The 15,490-nt window shown below is 64.5% G+C and overlaps 3 protein-coding genes across 5 annotated transcripts; 1 reads left to right on the top strand and 2 right to left on the bottom strand.

Annotated features, from left to right (window-relative positions):
* Positions 1-1,984: 1,984 nt before the first annotated feature.
* IL11 (interleukin 11) lies at positions 1,985-4,879 on the bottom strand. Its single transcript, XM_054588205.1, has 5 exons — positions 4,873-4,879; positions 3,610-3,782; positions 3,344-3,430; positions 3,060-3,221; positions 1,985-2,155 (listed from the first exon to the last, which is right to left on the bottom strand). Exons 1-5 carry the CDS (start codon positions 4,877-4,879, stop codon positions 1,985-1,987), a joined length of 600 nt encoding a protein of 199 aa, XP_054444180.1.
* Positions 4,880-9,280: 4,401 nt separating this feature from the next.
* TMEM190 (transmembrane protein 190) lies at positions 9,281-10,352 on the top strand. Its single transcript, XM_054588149.1, has 5 exons — positions 9,281-9,338; positions 9,430-9,465; positions 9,737-9,862; positions 9,962-10,046; positions 10,136-10,352. Exons 1-5 carry the CDS (start codon positions 9,281-9,283, stop codon positions 10,350-10,352), a joined length of 522 nt encoding a protein of 173 aa, XP_054444124.1.
* Positions 10,353-11,081: 729 nt separating this feature from the next.
* On the bottom strand, positions 11,082-15,490 carry TMEM238 (transmembrane protein 238). Of its 3 annotated transcripts, none has more exons than XR_008530421.1 (3): positions 14,265-15,490; positions 13,294-13,389; positions 11,082-11,419 (listed from the first exon to the last, which is right to left on the bottom strand). XR_008530421.1 is itself a non-coding variant. In XM_054588204.1 (2 exons), exon 1 carries the CDS (start codon positions 14,803-14,805, stop codon positions 14,272-14,274), a length of 534 nt encoding a protein of 177 aa, XP_054444179.1. In that variant the 5' UTR covers positions 14,806-15,490; the 3' UTR covers positions 11,082-11,419; positions 14,265-14,271. The 3 variants fall into 3 exon arrangements, 1 of the variants encoding a protein (XP_054444179.1); XR_008530423.1 differs by having other exon boundaries at positions 13,294-13,386; XM_054588204.1 differs by lacking the exon at positions 13,294-13,389.

Raw genomic sequence — 15,490 nt, 5'->3', positions numbered from 1 at the left:
CCCCGGGGCTTGGCCACGGCCCTGCCAGGGGGTCTGCCTGGCCTGGGGGAGGAGCCTACCATGGAGGAGCTTTGTGACCTCATCGGACACACATGGGACTCTTCCTAGGAACTCTTCTGGGGGCCACGGGCTCCTTTCCCGTCCAGAGATGTGCACTGGGGTCCTGAGGACGGAGGGCAGGTGGCGTGAACCAGAGGCCCACCCCAGACTCAAAGCAGTGATAGGACAGGGCCTCCTGAGATGTTGCAAATGGATATCTTTAAAAAAATTTTTTTTTAAATTTATCTTTTACAGAGGGAAAAAGAGAGGGAGAGAAACATCTAAGTGTGGTTGCCTCTCAAGCGGCCCCTGCTGGGGACCTGGCCTACGACCCAGACGTGTGCCCTGACTGGGAATCGAACCAGCGGCCCTTTGGTTTGCAGGCAGGCGCTCAATCCACTGAGCCACACCAGCCCGGGTGGGCTTCTGACTGTTAAGGGGGAGTCCCAAATACAACCACCACCAATGACTGACCCTTCTTTAGATGTTGAGTAAGACCCATACCCCCACGGAGCCTCAGTTTCCCCATGTCAAAGGCATTTGTGTCTGTGGACAGAGTTGCTGTCTATCAAGTTACAGAGAAAGGGCCACACCCTTTGCAATGAGCCTGATGTGGGGCAGAATCACAGTCGTCTCTCCCTCGCTGTGTGACCTTGAGCACCAGGCAGCCCCCAGCCTCAGTTTCCCTCGCCTGTAAAATGGGGTGTCGTGCAGGATCCAGGGGACCATGTTCGTAAAACCCTACACGTAAGGTGCGGCCCAGAGCACACGCTCAATGAACGGTCGTCCCTTCTGAGAGCGTTTTCTGGGGGGAGGGCGGAGAGGGACTGGTATTCTGTCACGCTAAAAATAGTGTTTATTATTTTTTGACAATGTGTCATGCAAAAGACATGGTGACTGGAGAAATTCTGAGGATTACAAGCACAAATAATAAGTCACCCGCAATGCCACCCCACACCTTCTATCTGGAGGCTGTCGCTGTCAACATTTTGGTATGTTTCCTTCCAGGATTTTAAAAAAATGCCATATATAGAGAGAAACACACCACGGGGCTCAGGCCGCGGTTTGCAGCCTGCTGGTGCCCCGTCTGAAGCAGCCCCTGCAGCTCCCGCTCCTGCCGCCAGGGTGCGCCCTGGCTCACTCAGCCGCCCACCCCCGACCTCGGACATCGCTGTCGCTTCCGATTTGCTGGTGTGAACTCCGCGGTCGGGAACAACAGTCCCCTTCCAGCTTTGTTCTGTACGAGCACTCTGGGTCACAGGGTGACCCTCTGGAGCCTTCCATTAACTATTTATCGAACGCCTACAAGGGGCCAGGCACCGGGGGTGGGGGCCCAGATCCTGCCCCTCAGCGTTCAGGGGCCGTGGGGCCCTGGTGGAGTCCCCTCCCCGGCCTTGCCCGCTCGGGGCCCCTCCTGCTCCCTGGCCCAGGGGCCCCAACATCCAGCCGCCGCCGCCCCCCACCTCCCGCCATCAGCCCCCGTAGAAACAGCCTCCGAGTAGACGCGTATGATAAATTTATTTCCCCTTCTGCATCTCACAAAGGTTTCTCACATTTTTGTACAAAAACCCAAGCCTCCTTTCCCCTCCCTCCCCACCCCAACACAAAAAGGAATAGTTCAATAAATAATATATGCTCCTGCTTAGGCCCAGAGGAGTGGGGGCCAGGGAGACACTGCGGCCAGACTTCTTAGAGATCCAAGAATCTGGGACCCCAGCCCCCTCCCGCTGGGGACCCTGAGTCCACGTGCCTCCCACCCACCCCCCCGAAATAAATAAGTATAAATAAGGCACAGGTGTCCCTGCCCAGGTGTCCTGGGGGACGATCTCTAACTAGGGGGAGATAATAGGGAGGGGGGGTCCTCTGGCTGCCACGCCCCCAGTCCCGAAATAAATAAATAAATAAGGTCTGGTGGTGAAGGGTGCCGGGGGCCCTGGGCGGCGGGTCACAGCCGCGTCCTGAGCAGCAGCAAGCCCCGCACCGCCCAGTCCAGCGTCAGGTGCAGCCCCCCGAGGATGGCGTGGGCCGCCCGGATGCCTCCCCAGGCCGAGGCCGGTGGGGCCAGCGGGGGCGCCGGCGGGTCCGGGGCCGCCTGGGGCAGGGCCAGGCGAGACATCTGTTGAGAGAGGACAGAGTCAGCAACGGCCAGGAGTGCAGCAGGGGGCTCCGGGAAGGGGTGCTTAAAGCCCCTGCTGAATCGGATTTGGGGGTCCAGGCTGCACATTTCCAGGGTGTCTCTGGTCTACCGGGGGGGGGGGGGGGCTTGGCATCCGGAGTTCAGAGCGTTGGGTTCGGACAGTGGAGGCTCTGCCCAAAAGGTAGGGGCGTCTTAAGGCTGGGGTCCCAGGGCCACGTGGCTCCAGGGGGCTGAGGGCGAGGCCTGTCGAGTTGGGGCTGGAATCCTGGGTGCAGGGTGAGGGCTGGGCGCTGTGGACTCCCGTCTGGGGCAAGGCCTGGATCTCAGGGCTGCGGTCTTAGGTCTCAAGGACTCAGGTCTGAGGGCTGGGGTCTCAAGTGCGGGGCCTCCGAACTGGGAGCTAGAATTTGAGGTCCAGGGACCTTGGGGTCAGGCCCAGGGGCCTTAGGGTCTTGGTCTGTGGCTTTGGAACTCAAGGCGCAGGGGCCTCAAGGGCTCAGGAGCAGGGTCTGGAGTCTTCGGGAGGCGGGGCTTGTGTTTCGGACCCCAGGGTCCAGGTCCTTGAGCTCTAGGGGTTGCCAAGTGAGGGGCTCTAGTCCGTCTCCTGAGGATCTGGCGATCTCAGGGTCCGGAGGTTCAGAGTTTCCAGGGCTTGGGTTCTGGAGTGCAGCGTCTTGGGGCCAAGGCCTCCGTGTCACAGGTGAGGGTTTGGACGGTGGAGGCTTAGGGCGTCAGCGTGGGAGTTTTGGGGTCACGAGGCTGAAGGGCCTCTGAGTTTTTGGGGTGCGATCAGAGTTTCCAGGCCGGATGTGGGAGCCGGGGGCCTCAGGACCGCAGGACTGTGAGGACAGAGGGCAGGGGGCTGTGAGCGGGGGTGTCGTACCAGGAGCTGCAGCCGGCGCAGCAGCCGGTCCAGCCGGGCCTGCAGGGCGCCCAGCTCTGGCTCCAGGGTCCGCAGGGAAGGGCCGCCCGCCCTCCGCAGCCACTGCACGTGCCGCAGGTAGGAGAACAGGTCTGCCCGCAGCCGCGTCAGCACGCCCGGAAGCTGGAGGATAGGGCATGAGAGTTGTCAGGAACACCTGGCACGTGTCCCTGTTGTCCCTCGACACCCCTGGACCCCTTCCAGGGCTCGGCTCCCATCTCCACCCCGCCCTCCCCTGCTCTTACCTGCAGGGCCCCCAGCGCCCCAGCACTCATGGCCAAGGTGGGCAGGGAGTCCAGGTTGTGGTCTCCGTCCGCTGGGAATTTGTCTCTCTGGGGAGGGGAAAAAGCCATGAGGGGGACCCTGCCCAGCTCTGGGGGTCCCTCCACCACCAACCCCCACAGGCCTCAAAATCCCCCTCTCTGCGCCTGTGCCACCGTGGAAGCCCAGAGGCTGCCTGAGTCTGCCTCTCGGCCCAGGTCCCCCGCCCTTGCTCTCCAGTCTCTCCTACCAGCTGCGCGGCCAGCTGCCGAGTGTCCGCGAGGAGGGAGCGCGTCAGGAGCACGGCGCTGTCCAGCTCAGCCCGAGGGTCTGGGGAAGCCCTCGGGGGGCCAGGGGGTGGCCCTGGGGCAGCAGCTCTCTCCGGCCACAGGCTCAGCGCGACCAGGACCAGGCAGCAAACACCTGCGGGCGGCGGGGAGGCGCCGAGTGCTCAGGCGGGACGCGTGGTCCGAGGGAGGAGGGCTGGGGGTCTCGCGCCCCAGGGCGGAGCTCCCAGGGCCGGTTGCCGGCCGGGGCGGGCTTCCCTCTCCCTCTCCGGCTCTGGCTGCCCCGCCCGTCGGAGCAGACGCGGCCCCGGGCGGGTAGACGGGCCGGGCGTCTCCCGTCCGCCCCCGGACGCCGGAATCTGGGCCCCGGGGCGGGGCGTGAGGGGGAGGCACAGGCCAGAACCTGCCCCCTCCCGGGGCCCCGGGAACCCGGGCCGGACTGAGAGCAGGGGAGGGAGCTCGGGCCTGAGACCCAGGGGCCCGGGACCCTCCCCAGAGACGCCCCCGGGGCGGGCCGCGGTGCGCCCGCCGCGGTGCGGGATGCCCTGGCACACCTGGGCCGGAGAGCGGGACGCCGCGGCGCAGCGCGGGGGCCTCCGGGGCTGCCCATCCCCCAGGGCCCCGCCCTCCGCCTCCCGCAGCCAATCAGCACCCCCCGGGCCGCCCCGCTCCCGCCGCACACCCCCAGCCCGCCCCCCGGGCCGCTCCCGCCGCTGTCTGTCCGTCCGTCCGTCCGTCCGTCCGTCCGTCGGCATCCGTCTGGCTTCCCCGTTTCTACCTGCACCCCTGCCTCTCCGTCTCTCCTCCTCCTCCTCCTCCTCCTCCTCTTCCTCCTGGCTCTCACCTCCTTGGGCTCTCTGCCTCAGTTTCCCCCATGCAGCCTCTGTCGGGGTCCCCGGGTGGGCGCGTCTCTGGTCCCCGCTGCCTCCCTGGGCGTCCGGGGCCCTTTGGGGCCGCCTCGCCGCATCTGCCTCTCTGTCTCTGCGCGTCCCCCTCTCTCGGTGTCTCCGAGCCTCCGCGCCTTCGCCTCTCCCTCTGCGCGTCCCGCTCCAGGTCGCCGGCTTCCCAGACTCTGCCCTCCGCGCCTCGCCTGCCTCCACCTCGCTCCCTCTCGCTCCTGCCTCTGCGTCCGATTCCGCTGTCTGTCTGCTCCCCACCCTCCCGGCCGAAGGTCCCTCCCTCCTCCCTCCCTGCCCCCCCCACCCCATGAACTTGAACCAACTTACTGTTCATGTCCCCACAGGGTAGGGTTCCCCAGGGCAGGGGGCAGGGAGCTGGGGGCCTTTAACCCTTCCCTGTCCGCTGCCGGGGGGAGCCCCAGGGGTCAGCTGGGCCTCGGCCTGGGGAGGGGAGGCATGTGCGGTGCGCAGCCAGGGCCTCGGCAGTGAGGGAGTGTGTTCGCCTGGGGGGTTATATAGGGGGCCGGGGCGGGCGGGCGGGGGGCAGGCGGCAGGGGAGGGCGGCCTGACACATCCTGACTCACCCTCCCTGCCTCCCTTTTCCATTCAGACGGAGCCGGCTGCCTCGCAGGGCTCACGCCGCCTCGCTCGGAGGAGGGCACGGAACGAAAAGTTGGAAAAGTTGAAAGGGAAAGGGGGGGGTGGTCGGAGAGGGGCTGGTGAGGTCATTGGCGTCCCCTCCCTCCACCTCCTCGGCCGGCCGCCGCTGGGGCAGACACATGCGGCTCCAGAGCTGGGGCCCGGCTGCGGGTGGGGGTCCTCCTGGACCCGGCCGCTGGGCAGCGGGATGGGGAGGCAGGGGGAGGGGGCGACGGCGACTGAGCCACGGGGCGGGCCTGGGGGAATGGAGGCTCCGGAGCGGGGCGGCCGCCGCGAGGGGCAGAGAGACAGGGAGAAGGCTGGAGAAACTGAGACTCGGGCAAGGACGCCAGATGCACGTGGACGGACAGGGTCACGGGGGCAGGGTGGCAGAGCCTGAGACGCAGCGATGAGAGATGGAGTCAGCCAGGACCTCGGAGAGGAGAGGCTCTGGGCCGGCCATCGGAGAGGGAGGGAGGCAGGTGGCACCGCGAGAGACTTGGCGAGGCCCACGGTGACCCCCTTGGAGAGGCCCACAGAGACCCCCTGAGGAAGAGGGACAGAGACACAGAGTCTCAGAGAGAGAGGACCCGGGCCCAGAAGACACAGGGAAAGCGGAGACACCAAGGCCGGGCAGCCAAGAGAGAGAGAGAGGCCCCCAAGTCACAGACAGAGACAGGGCCAGGAGTTAGCAAGGGGACAGAGGGAGAGAGAGCCTTTCTCCAGGTGACAGGTAGGGACAGGAAGGGGACAGAGAACCAGACACAGAGTCGGCAGGCGGCTGAGCGAGAGAGATGTGGAGACACCCCGGAGAGTGGGACCTCAGGCCTGAGGCTTCACCCCTCTGGGCCCCAGTCTCCCTGTGACATCGGGGACACCCGAGTGCCCGCCCCCACCCCCACACGCCTCGGTGCGGACAGAGTGAGCCCCCACTCGTGTGCAGAAAGCACCTGGCCAGTCGGTCAGCTCTCAATAAATGCGAATATTGCTGTTTTTGTTGGTTTTTATTATCACATTCGGGGAGACGAAGAGGGGAAAGATGGAGCCACCGGGGGACACGGATGCGGCCGTGCAGGGCGCAGCTCTGACGGGAGGACACCGCGAGGAGGTGGGGACCGCAGAGGTGTCGGAGCAGGAGAGGGAGAAGTGTCCAGGGACAGAAGGGCTGGTGCAGGCCGGCGGGTGGCCGGGAGCGCCAGGTGTGTGTGTGTCGGGGGAGGGGGCGGTCGCGGGGCAGTCACAGCAGAGCCTGGGAGGGGCTGAGACAGAACCGCACCCCCAGGAGCACCCCACCCCCCGGGGTGGCGGGGAAAGCCGCGAGGACAGCGAGAAGACCAAAGGTGACAAGGCTTTCCAAAGGTCTCCCTGCAGACCCCGCTCCTGGCCCCCAGACCGCGCTGAGCCGGCAGGGGGGCTCGGGGGATGAATGGCAGCTGGAGTCATCCCCCACCAGTGGGGGGCAACGGCTCCGGTCCCGGGGGAGGTGAGGTCACAGCCCCCCCGTGGTGGGACATGACCTCATCGCCTCAGGTAAGCGCGCGCGCGCTCTGCCTCTCCCTCGCTGGGTCACGGCCGCCCCTTCCACGGCCCCCCAGGGGCCCGCCCCAGCCCCTGCTCCCGCCGGGACCTGGGCTCCTGACCGCTGGGTCTCCACCCCTCAGGGGGCCTGCTTCCGGCTGAGTCAGTGTGGGGGGCCTAAGGCTGCGTCAGTGAGGGGAGAACTGACGTAGCCCCCCCAGACTGGCGGGGGCCAGCCAAGGTGACTCAGGCCACCAGCCTGGGGGACGGACTGGCCTGAGGGAATGGGGACTGGGCCCGGGGCAAGCCTGAGAGCAAAGGCGGGGGTCTGGTCACCGCGGCCCCTTCCACCGACGGGAAACCTGGGGGGCCAGCCCCAGCGCCCCATCGACCCAGGGCTCCCCGCCCCGGGCCCCTCCTCCCTCAGACCCAGGTGTCAGGAGTGCAGGCCCTAACCCCCAGTGTCTAGAAAGGTGGGGACAGATGTGCTGCCATAGTGCACCTTTGGGGGCGCTCGCTTGGGGGAGGTCAGGAGCCTGCGGCGGGGTCGGAGGTCCCTGGCTGGGCCGGTTGCTCTGTGTGCCCGACCTTTGCCCTCAGGCTGAGGGCCCTCTACCCCGGGGGCCGCAGGAGGCTCAGGGAGACCAGCTGGGTGTGTGGAGCGGGGGATATCGCCCAGGATCGCTAGGTCTTCCTCAGGCTTGGGGACACGCGGGCCACTTCTGTGGAAAGGAGAGCAAGGAGGAGAGAGGCAGGACTGGGGAATCCCGAACAATGAGAGATGACGACAAGCGGAAACAGGGACAGAGCTCCGGGACCCAGGGTGAGGAAAAGGCAGAGATGCAAGAACAGTGAAACCTAGAGGTGTGGAGGGAGCGAGCGTGGAGGTTGAGCCACAAACGCTTGGGGGGACAGGGGCCTGAGGCCCTGAGGGGTGGTCACAGACGTGGCGTGGAGACGCCACAGGGACGTGACGGGGGAGCCCAGGGTCCTCGCTCCTGTGCTGGTCCCCGGGCGAGGTGGGGCTGGCTGGCGTGAGGTCAGCAGGTCCAGGCTGTGTGTGTGTGTGTGTGTGTGTGTGTGTGTGTGTGTGTCCGTCTGTCTGTCCCTGGGGGGTCCTGTCTGGCCTCTGGGGGGTGACGGGGCAGGCGAGCCGCAGAGGCAGCCCAAACCTGTCATTAGCGGTAAGGGCCGTGTCGGTGGGGCCCCCCCGCCCCCCCCCCCCCCCCCGTCCCAGGCTGCCGGCCGGGCCAGCAGCCCCACCCCCACCCCCTCCTCGATCCCTGAGGAATCCCGGGAACTGGAAGTGGGTCCGGATGATGTTGACACAGGAAACGGTCAGCAGCTGCCCGGCCTCAGCCCCACAACCCCACGGACCCCCAGCCCCGGCCCCCTGCCGGGCCCCCTCTGACCTGTGTCAGAGGACCTGTGTCATCTCTGACGGAGGCAGCCCAGGGCCCACTCAGCTCCCACCAGGATGTTTACAGATGACAGAATGGAGTCAGCCCCGCGGGGCTTTCCGAGACGCGGGGTCTGCGCTCCTGAAGAGTCGCCCTTGGACCTGCTCCCTGGCCCCCTCCTCCCTCAGGCCCAGGGGTCCTGACCCCCCCGTTCCCTCTAAACCAGGTGCCCAGGACCCCAGGTCCCTTGTCCCTCGGACTCCAGAGCAGGGACACAAAGACCCGCTGCTCTGGGACGGCTGAGTCACCTCCTCACTGTGCTGCACCCGTGAGTGGGGGTTCCCTCAGGAAGAGCAGGAGGTCGTGTCCCCTCCCCGCCCCCCACCACTGAAGGGCACCAAACCAGGAGTTTGAGGACCTCCAATTGGACAATGTTCCCCATTTCCTGGCGGGGCGATGGGCCTAGGCGGGCAAAGGGTCTCCCTGCCCAGGAGTCCCCTCACCCTGCGCCCTGAGATCTCCCTGCCAGGCGGCAGGCGAGGTCAAACCACTCTGGTTACATACTCGCTACCAGGGGACTTGGCCTGCCATCGAGGCCGGGGGACCCCTGAGCAAGTGCTCCACCCCACTGTCTCCTCGCCCTCCTAGGACCCTGGGTGCTGCTGGGGTGGGGGGCGTTCCCCTGAACCACGGGGCTCAGCGAGGCCTTCTGGGCCTCAGGCCCGCTTGCCCCTGGTTACGGGGCAGGGAAGACCGCAGCCAACGGAGCCTCAGGAGACTTCGGGCCGCAGGGAGCTGCTTGCAGGCGACGGGTCACTAACAGAGGGACTCCCCGGCAAGGACTCCGGTGCCGGCCCCACAGTCCCCTGGTGGGTGAGGCCGGGAGGCCTTGGACCCCCACCCACTTTCCATGCAGGTCGCAAAAGGGGCTCTTCCAGCCAGACCCCCAGCCCAACCCCAAAGCCCCTTCCACCCGGTCGCTAAGAAAGCAACTCCCCAGCAACCAGGCATGTCCAGGCTAGTGTGACACCCCCTTCCTTCTTTCTGGTTGCTAAGGGGGCGCCCCAGCAACTTGGAACCCTGGGGGCTGGGCGGGCAGGCGGGCGGGGCCCCCTGATGCTGGGGGATGGCCCTCAAGGGCTCTCATCACAGAGGCCCCAGGGGTCTGAGGCGGCGACATGGTGGGCCGCGGGATCCCAGCTCTGAGCCTCTTCCTGCTGATGCAGGGCTCAGTAGGTGAGGGGCCCCGGAGAGAGGGTCAGAGAGCTGAGCAGGGGGCGTCCTCGCCCTCCGCACAGCGCCTGATGCCCCTTATTTTCCTCCGCAGATGGGAATGGCATCCAGGGGTTCTTCTATCCATGGAGTGAGCGGTGGATGAGTCCTGGGTCCCCAAGGCTCAGGGCCCAGACTAGACTCTTGGGTCCAAAGGGAGGGGGAGCTGGGGGCCTGGCCTCCTGGGTCTGAGGGAGGAGGGGGCTGGGGGCTTGGACTCCCGGTCCGAGGGGGCAGGGGCGGGGGGCCTGCCCTCCTGGGTCCGTACAGCGCAAGCTGGGAAGCTGGGCCTCGGGATGCCGGTGCTCCGTGGCCCTGGGGCCGGGCTCTGTGACACAGCCACCGCTCGTGGTTGGTCCCAGGCTGCGAAGGAGATGTGGGGGACCGGGAGAGCTGTGGGGGCCAGGCGGCCATCAAGAACCCCAATCTCTGTCTGCGTCTACGGTGCTGCTACCGAGATGGGCTCTGCTACCACCAGCGGCCAGACGGTGAGCACCTGGACGACAGGGTCCCTGGGGGCCGGGGGAGGCCGGCAAGTGGGCGGGGGGGCCCCTGGGTCTCAAAGGTCTGAACTTTACTTTGCCCAGAAAACCTGCGGTGGAAACACATGTGGGCGCTGAGCTGGTCGTGCGCAGGCCTTCTCTTCCTGATCTGCAGCATCTTCTTGTTCTGGCAAGTGGGGCTGGGGTTCGGGTGGGTCCCGGGGCCCCCCAGGGGAGCAGACGGGTAGGCTAAGGCTGAGTGTTTCCCCTTCTGGGCAGGTGGGCTGAGAAACAGGATGTGCTGCGCCTCCCCGGGTTCCTGCAGGGCAAAGGCAAATCGTCCAGGGCCGTGTCTCTGTCGTCCCAGGACCGGGCGAGTCGGAAGACAAAGGCGTCCCACGGCAGCGCCTCGCGCACTCTTCCTTTGAAGAGTACCCTGGACAGCACAGGGGCCACCGAAGGGGGCGAAGAAACAGAAGGGGAGGATGAAGATTAGGGGCGCCCCCGGGGGGACCCCTCAATAAAGATATGGCATGCAGACGTGTGGTGTGTTTTCTGAGCCCCGGGAGCTGGAGGTGGAGGAGCCCCGGAGGCAGGGGGCATAGGCGTGTGTTTGGGGAGGGGCGTGGGTCGTGACCTTGAGGGTGGGAACTGAGCGGGGCTGGAATGAGGAGTCTGGGGGTACGTGGGGAGGGTGCGCGCAGGGCGGACCGGCACTGATGGGGTCCCCACGCTAATTTAGGGGCCTGGGCTGAAGGGCGGGGTCCGGGCGGTGATCATGGGGGTTCTGGACGGAGGGGATCTGAACCGAGGGAGTTGGGGGGGCCTGAGCCGGGCTGGGGGGTGTGCCCCAGCCAGGGGGATGTACCCCTCAGCTCTCTCCCTGCAGGAAGTGCCTCTGCTCGACAGCCTCTGCTGCCCGCCAGGGTACCGTGTGCCCCCGCACCAGCATCTGCCAGGCTTCCCACGCAATGTCTGGGCACAGCGGGGGTCCCTGCGGGATGTGAGCTCCCCCCCCCCCCCCCCACACCCGGCAGACAAGCTCAGCTGGCAGACCCCCAGTGGCCTGGCAGAAATTTTCTCAGGAGTGCATTACAGTTTAAGACTCAGCCTAACCCTGACCCTCCTGTCTTCCCTCGTCCTCGCTCAGCCTCAGACCCACAGCAACCTCCCCTCGGAAAGTTTTCCCCCCAATAAATATCCCGCAAGTTTAATTTGTCCTTCTGTCTGTTTCTCAAAGGGCCCCACACCACCACAGGGGCCTGGGTGGAGGGAGGCTGGATAGAGAGGGTTGGTCTGGGCTCAGGATCCCGGGGAAGCTGGGCTCCTATGGCCCTGGGGCCTTTGGGATCGTCAGGAGCACGTGGCCGTGACCGAGCCCACCCGGGCCCTCCCCGTACCCCGGCTCCCGTGATGTCCCTCTCCCAGACAGACAAGCAGAGCTGGGAGGCAGGCATTTATCCAGGTGACAGAGGAGCACAGGGGGACATCCTGGCGGCCACACGATGTTGGGAGCAGCTGCACATCTTGGTCAGGTCCTGGTAGGTGGGGCCGTGAGTTCGTCTGCAGGAGGGAGGGTGCCGTTAGTGGCTGCGGGGGTCCCCATGTACATGTGTTCCCTGCCCGCACCGCCCAGAGCCCTGGAAATGCGGGGGAAGCCCTCTCCACCTGCGTCGGCCCCTCCCCCACGGGCTCCCACACTCGCCCACCAGCGCCTCCCCCGTCCAGGCCCCGGTTGGCTGAGGCGTGCATGTGACTCTAACTCACTGGAACGCCACGGTATGGGCGGGGAATGAGAGACCAAGAGCCACAGAGGTGTGGAGACAAAAAGAGACGTGGGAGACACGGAGGGACAGAGAGAGGAAGAGAGACAGGCGGGCAGAGGCTGAGAAAGACGACAGAGAGGGGACAAATGAGCGAGAGTGTGGTGGGTCTTCATGGACACTCAACTAAGTTGGTCCCAGGATGGGAGGGGAGGCACTGGAGTCAGGACCTATGGGTCCCGCTGTTAAAATTCAGGTGTTCTCCACGTGCTGGGAACACCTCCCCTTCCCCACTGCAGAGGAGTCCTGCGTCTGGATTCCATCCATCCATCCATCCATCCAACCACGTACTACTCATCTATCCATCCATCTACCCGTCTATCAATCCAACCACATCCACCCAAGGCCTTCTAATAGGAGCCTACACGCAAGTCAGCTCGGCCAGTTTCCGGCAGCAGTGGAGGTCTACCCAGCGGCGGGAGACTTCTGGGCACGGCAAAGGGTTTTCAGGGGTAATTGGAACCACGGGTGGTTATTTCTGCATGATAGGCCAAATTCTGTGTTAGCTCATGCTTCGCCTATTATACGGCTGTTCATCCTTTCCTACGAGGTTTCCTCACTTGAACCACAGGGGAGAGCGTTTGACTGGAGTGACTATTTTCTCAGTTCTCACACAGAAGGGTGTATGACTAGTACCGTTCTGGACGTATAAAAGAAAAGTTAGTTCGTCACATACAAAGAATGTCTTAGGACACTAGGGTTTAATTGTTTTATGGAAACCCCGTTTGAGAACCTGATTCAGGCAGTCATTCATCCGTTTGCTCCGCCTACCCATTCACCCATTAAAAACCCAGCCATCCACCCATCCAGGTACTTACCCATCTGCCCAAACCCTCCAGCCTGCCACCCCTTCACCCATCTACCCTCCCACTAATTCAATCATATCTATGCAACCAGATAGCCATCAACCAATTTATCTACCCAGCCAGTGATCCAGCCGCAGCCACCCATCAACCAACCTATCCATCAGTCCATCTATCCATCCGTCCACCAATCCATCCGTCCATTCAACTGTCCATTTGTATCCACGCAACCGTGCATCTACCCACCAACTCATTCATTCATCGTTCCACCCATCTATCCAGCAATTCATCCATCCAACCATCCATCAACTAATCCATCCACCCATCCATCAACTAGTCCATCCATCCACCCAGCTATCAACTAGTCCCTCCACCCACCCATCCAGCAACTGGTCCATCCATCCAACCATCCATCAACTAATCCATCCACCTTACCCATCCATCAACTAGTCCATCCATCCACCCATCCAGCAACTAGTCCATCCATCCACCCAGCCATGAACTAGTCCATCCCTCCCACCCATCCATCAACCAGTCCATCCGCCCATCCACCAACTCATCCATTTATCTCCCTATCCACTCACCTACCCAGGCAATCCATCCACTCACTCATTCGTCCATCCACTCAGGTAATCGTCCCCCTCTGATGTCTTGGGCTCACTTTTTGCTGGGAAGTGCTAAGAGCATACACACTAGAGACTCAGGCCTCACCTCAAGGGTCTCCCTCAAGGCCTCCCTGTTGGGTGGGAGAGACGGCACCCGCACACACAGACACGACACATGGTGATACAAGCAATAATGGGTAACTCACAATATGAAGACCCAGAGAAAGGCAGCGAAGTTGAGTTGGATCGTAAAGGACACATGGGAAGTTTTCTGTGGAGTACAGACAGCCATGGCACTCCTGCTGTGGGGAGAGCATGAACAGAGGCCAACGGGGGTGAGCGCCGTGCTGCCCATGGTCAGAGGGACGTCACCATGGCTGCGGAGAAGGTGTGGCGCTGAGGCAAGGTGGGCCCACAGGTCACGCACGGCGGGGGCTTAACCAGAGGGCAGTGGGGAGCCATGGCAGGTCTTTGAGCAGAGGCATGCATGCTGGAGAGTGTGTTTAGGAAACGAAACAGAAAACAGAGGAGGGATAAAGGGGAGGGAAGGCGCCTTCCCCGCGTCTTGGCCTGCGCCACCATCACTCTCCGGCCTCAGTTGGTCATGCCCACTTGTACCCCCTCTCTCTTTAGACTTTTTGTTAGGAGAATCCCAGCTGTGTGCTCCTGGACAAAAAGTGGCAGTTTTGGGGCCTCAGTGTCCTCTACTGGGATGGGGATGGTAAGAGCCGTGTCCTCGGAGACCCAGTTAACATGGTCCCCAGTTAACATCCCAGATGACATGGGATCTGATGTCCCGGTGTTGGGGGGGGGCGGCGGCAGGAATGCAGGGAGGGACCTTCAATCTAACAGTGACTCTCCCCCTTCTGGAGCGGGGAGGGGGCACGCATGCCTGCTCTCTCCATCCTCTGGGTCTCTCTGCCTCTCTCCTTTCCTATCTTGACCTGGTTCTGTGTCTCTCCCGCTCCATTGTCGTTCACTGTCTCTATCTCCACCTTTCCCTGTGTCTCTAATTCCAGCTCTGCCGAAGTCCCTCCCTTTCTGCTCTGTCCCTCCCTCTCTACCCTTGGTACCTCCATCTCTCCCCTCTCCCTCGGTCACTCCCTCTCTCCCCTCAGTCCTGCCATCTCGCCAGCTGTCCCTCCGGCTCTCCCCGCCCCGCCCCCCGGCCCCTCACCTCAGGCTCACTCAGTGCCGGCGCCCGCCGCCCCGGGCGCGGCCTCGAGCGTGGCGAGCTGCAGGCGTACGCGGCGGGAGCCGGCGTTGGGCGGCAGGGGTGTGCGGGCGGCGCGGCGCGCTCCCCGGGAGCCCGGCGCCGTGCGCTGGCCGGCGGCGGAAGCGGGCGCCGACCAGCGGCGGGAGAGCTTGCGCGCCAGGCGGGCGAGCGCGGAGGGCCGCAGGCCGTAGTCGCGTTCGAGTTCCTGGCGCGATATCTCGATGTTGCCGGTGTACCAGAGGATCCAGCCCAGCAGGCTCATGAAGACGAGCAGCGCGCCCGAGTAAATGAGCAGGTCGCCAAAGTCTCGACCGCGCACCTGTAGCTGCGCGAACACGCCGGTCAGCAGCGCCGCCATGCCCGCCACGTCCAACGCCACGGCCAGCAACAACGCCATCCGGCAGCGGCCCAGGCCGGACGCGGGCGCGGGCGCGCTGGCCGGCGGGGACGGTGCGCCCGGCGGGGGACCCTGCGAGGCGCACACTGCTGGCACTGCCTCCATGTTCCTGCTTCGCCGCTCTGGCTCCGGCGGGGAGCTTTCCGGGTGTCGCCCGGCCAGGGGCGGGGTCGGGGACGGCGCCAGGTGTGCCCGGCGGCCGTCAGGTCATCTGAGCCGGGCGGCTATGGACTGGCCCCGGGTGCGCCCCGGCCGGGGTTTCCGTGCAGTGCCTGGGGCTGAGGCGTAAGGGTGGCCCAGGATCCCGGCACCCCAAGGAGCGGAAGCAACTCGTGGAAAGTATTCTGGACGCTCTAATGGAGACAGGGCGGGGCACTGTGAGAGTCTGGGCCTTGTGTTCTTCAGACCGCCTCTAGGGGCCCTCTGTGCAGCCACGGTGGGGATAGGTGGTGTCAAAAACAAGGATCAGGCAAGACCCTCGACCCCAAGCACCTCTGGGACGCAGGGGTCAGCAGTCACGAGCCCTGCGGAGCGGAGGTTTCGCTCACTCATTGTCCCCTGGAGCCGTCAGGGTGCCCCGTCCTAGCGAATGTACGGAAGGCACAGAGGTGGACCCTTCACAGAACTCTGACTCCACCGTCAGATTCACGGTGCTTTGATGACAGCGACCTAAGGCATTATCATTGCGTTTGTTCAGTAGGCGTCTCGACGGGGTCCTGCGCTGGTGAGGCTGGGGACTCAAGTACATTAGGCAAGGCTCCTAGCCCTAAAAGATGAGTCGGAAAATCAA

The sequence above is a fragment of the Pteronotus mesoamericanus genome, unplaced genomic scaffold, assembly GCF_021234165.1.
Source record: "Pteronotus mesoamericanus isolate MK-2021 breed Mesoamerican mustached bat unplaced genomic scaffold, CSHL_Meso_final scaffold_128, whole genome shotgun sequence".
Taxonomy (NCBI): Eukaryota; Metazoa; Chordata; class Mammalia; order Chiroptera; family Mormoopidae; genus Pteronotus; species Pteronotus mesoamericanus.
Note: the sequence above shows the minus strand (reverse complement) of the source record. Positions and strands in the feature narration are given on the sequence as shown.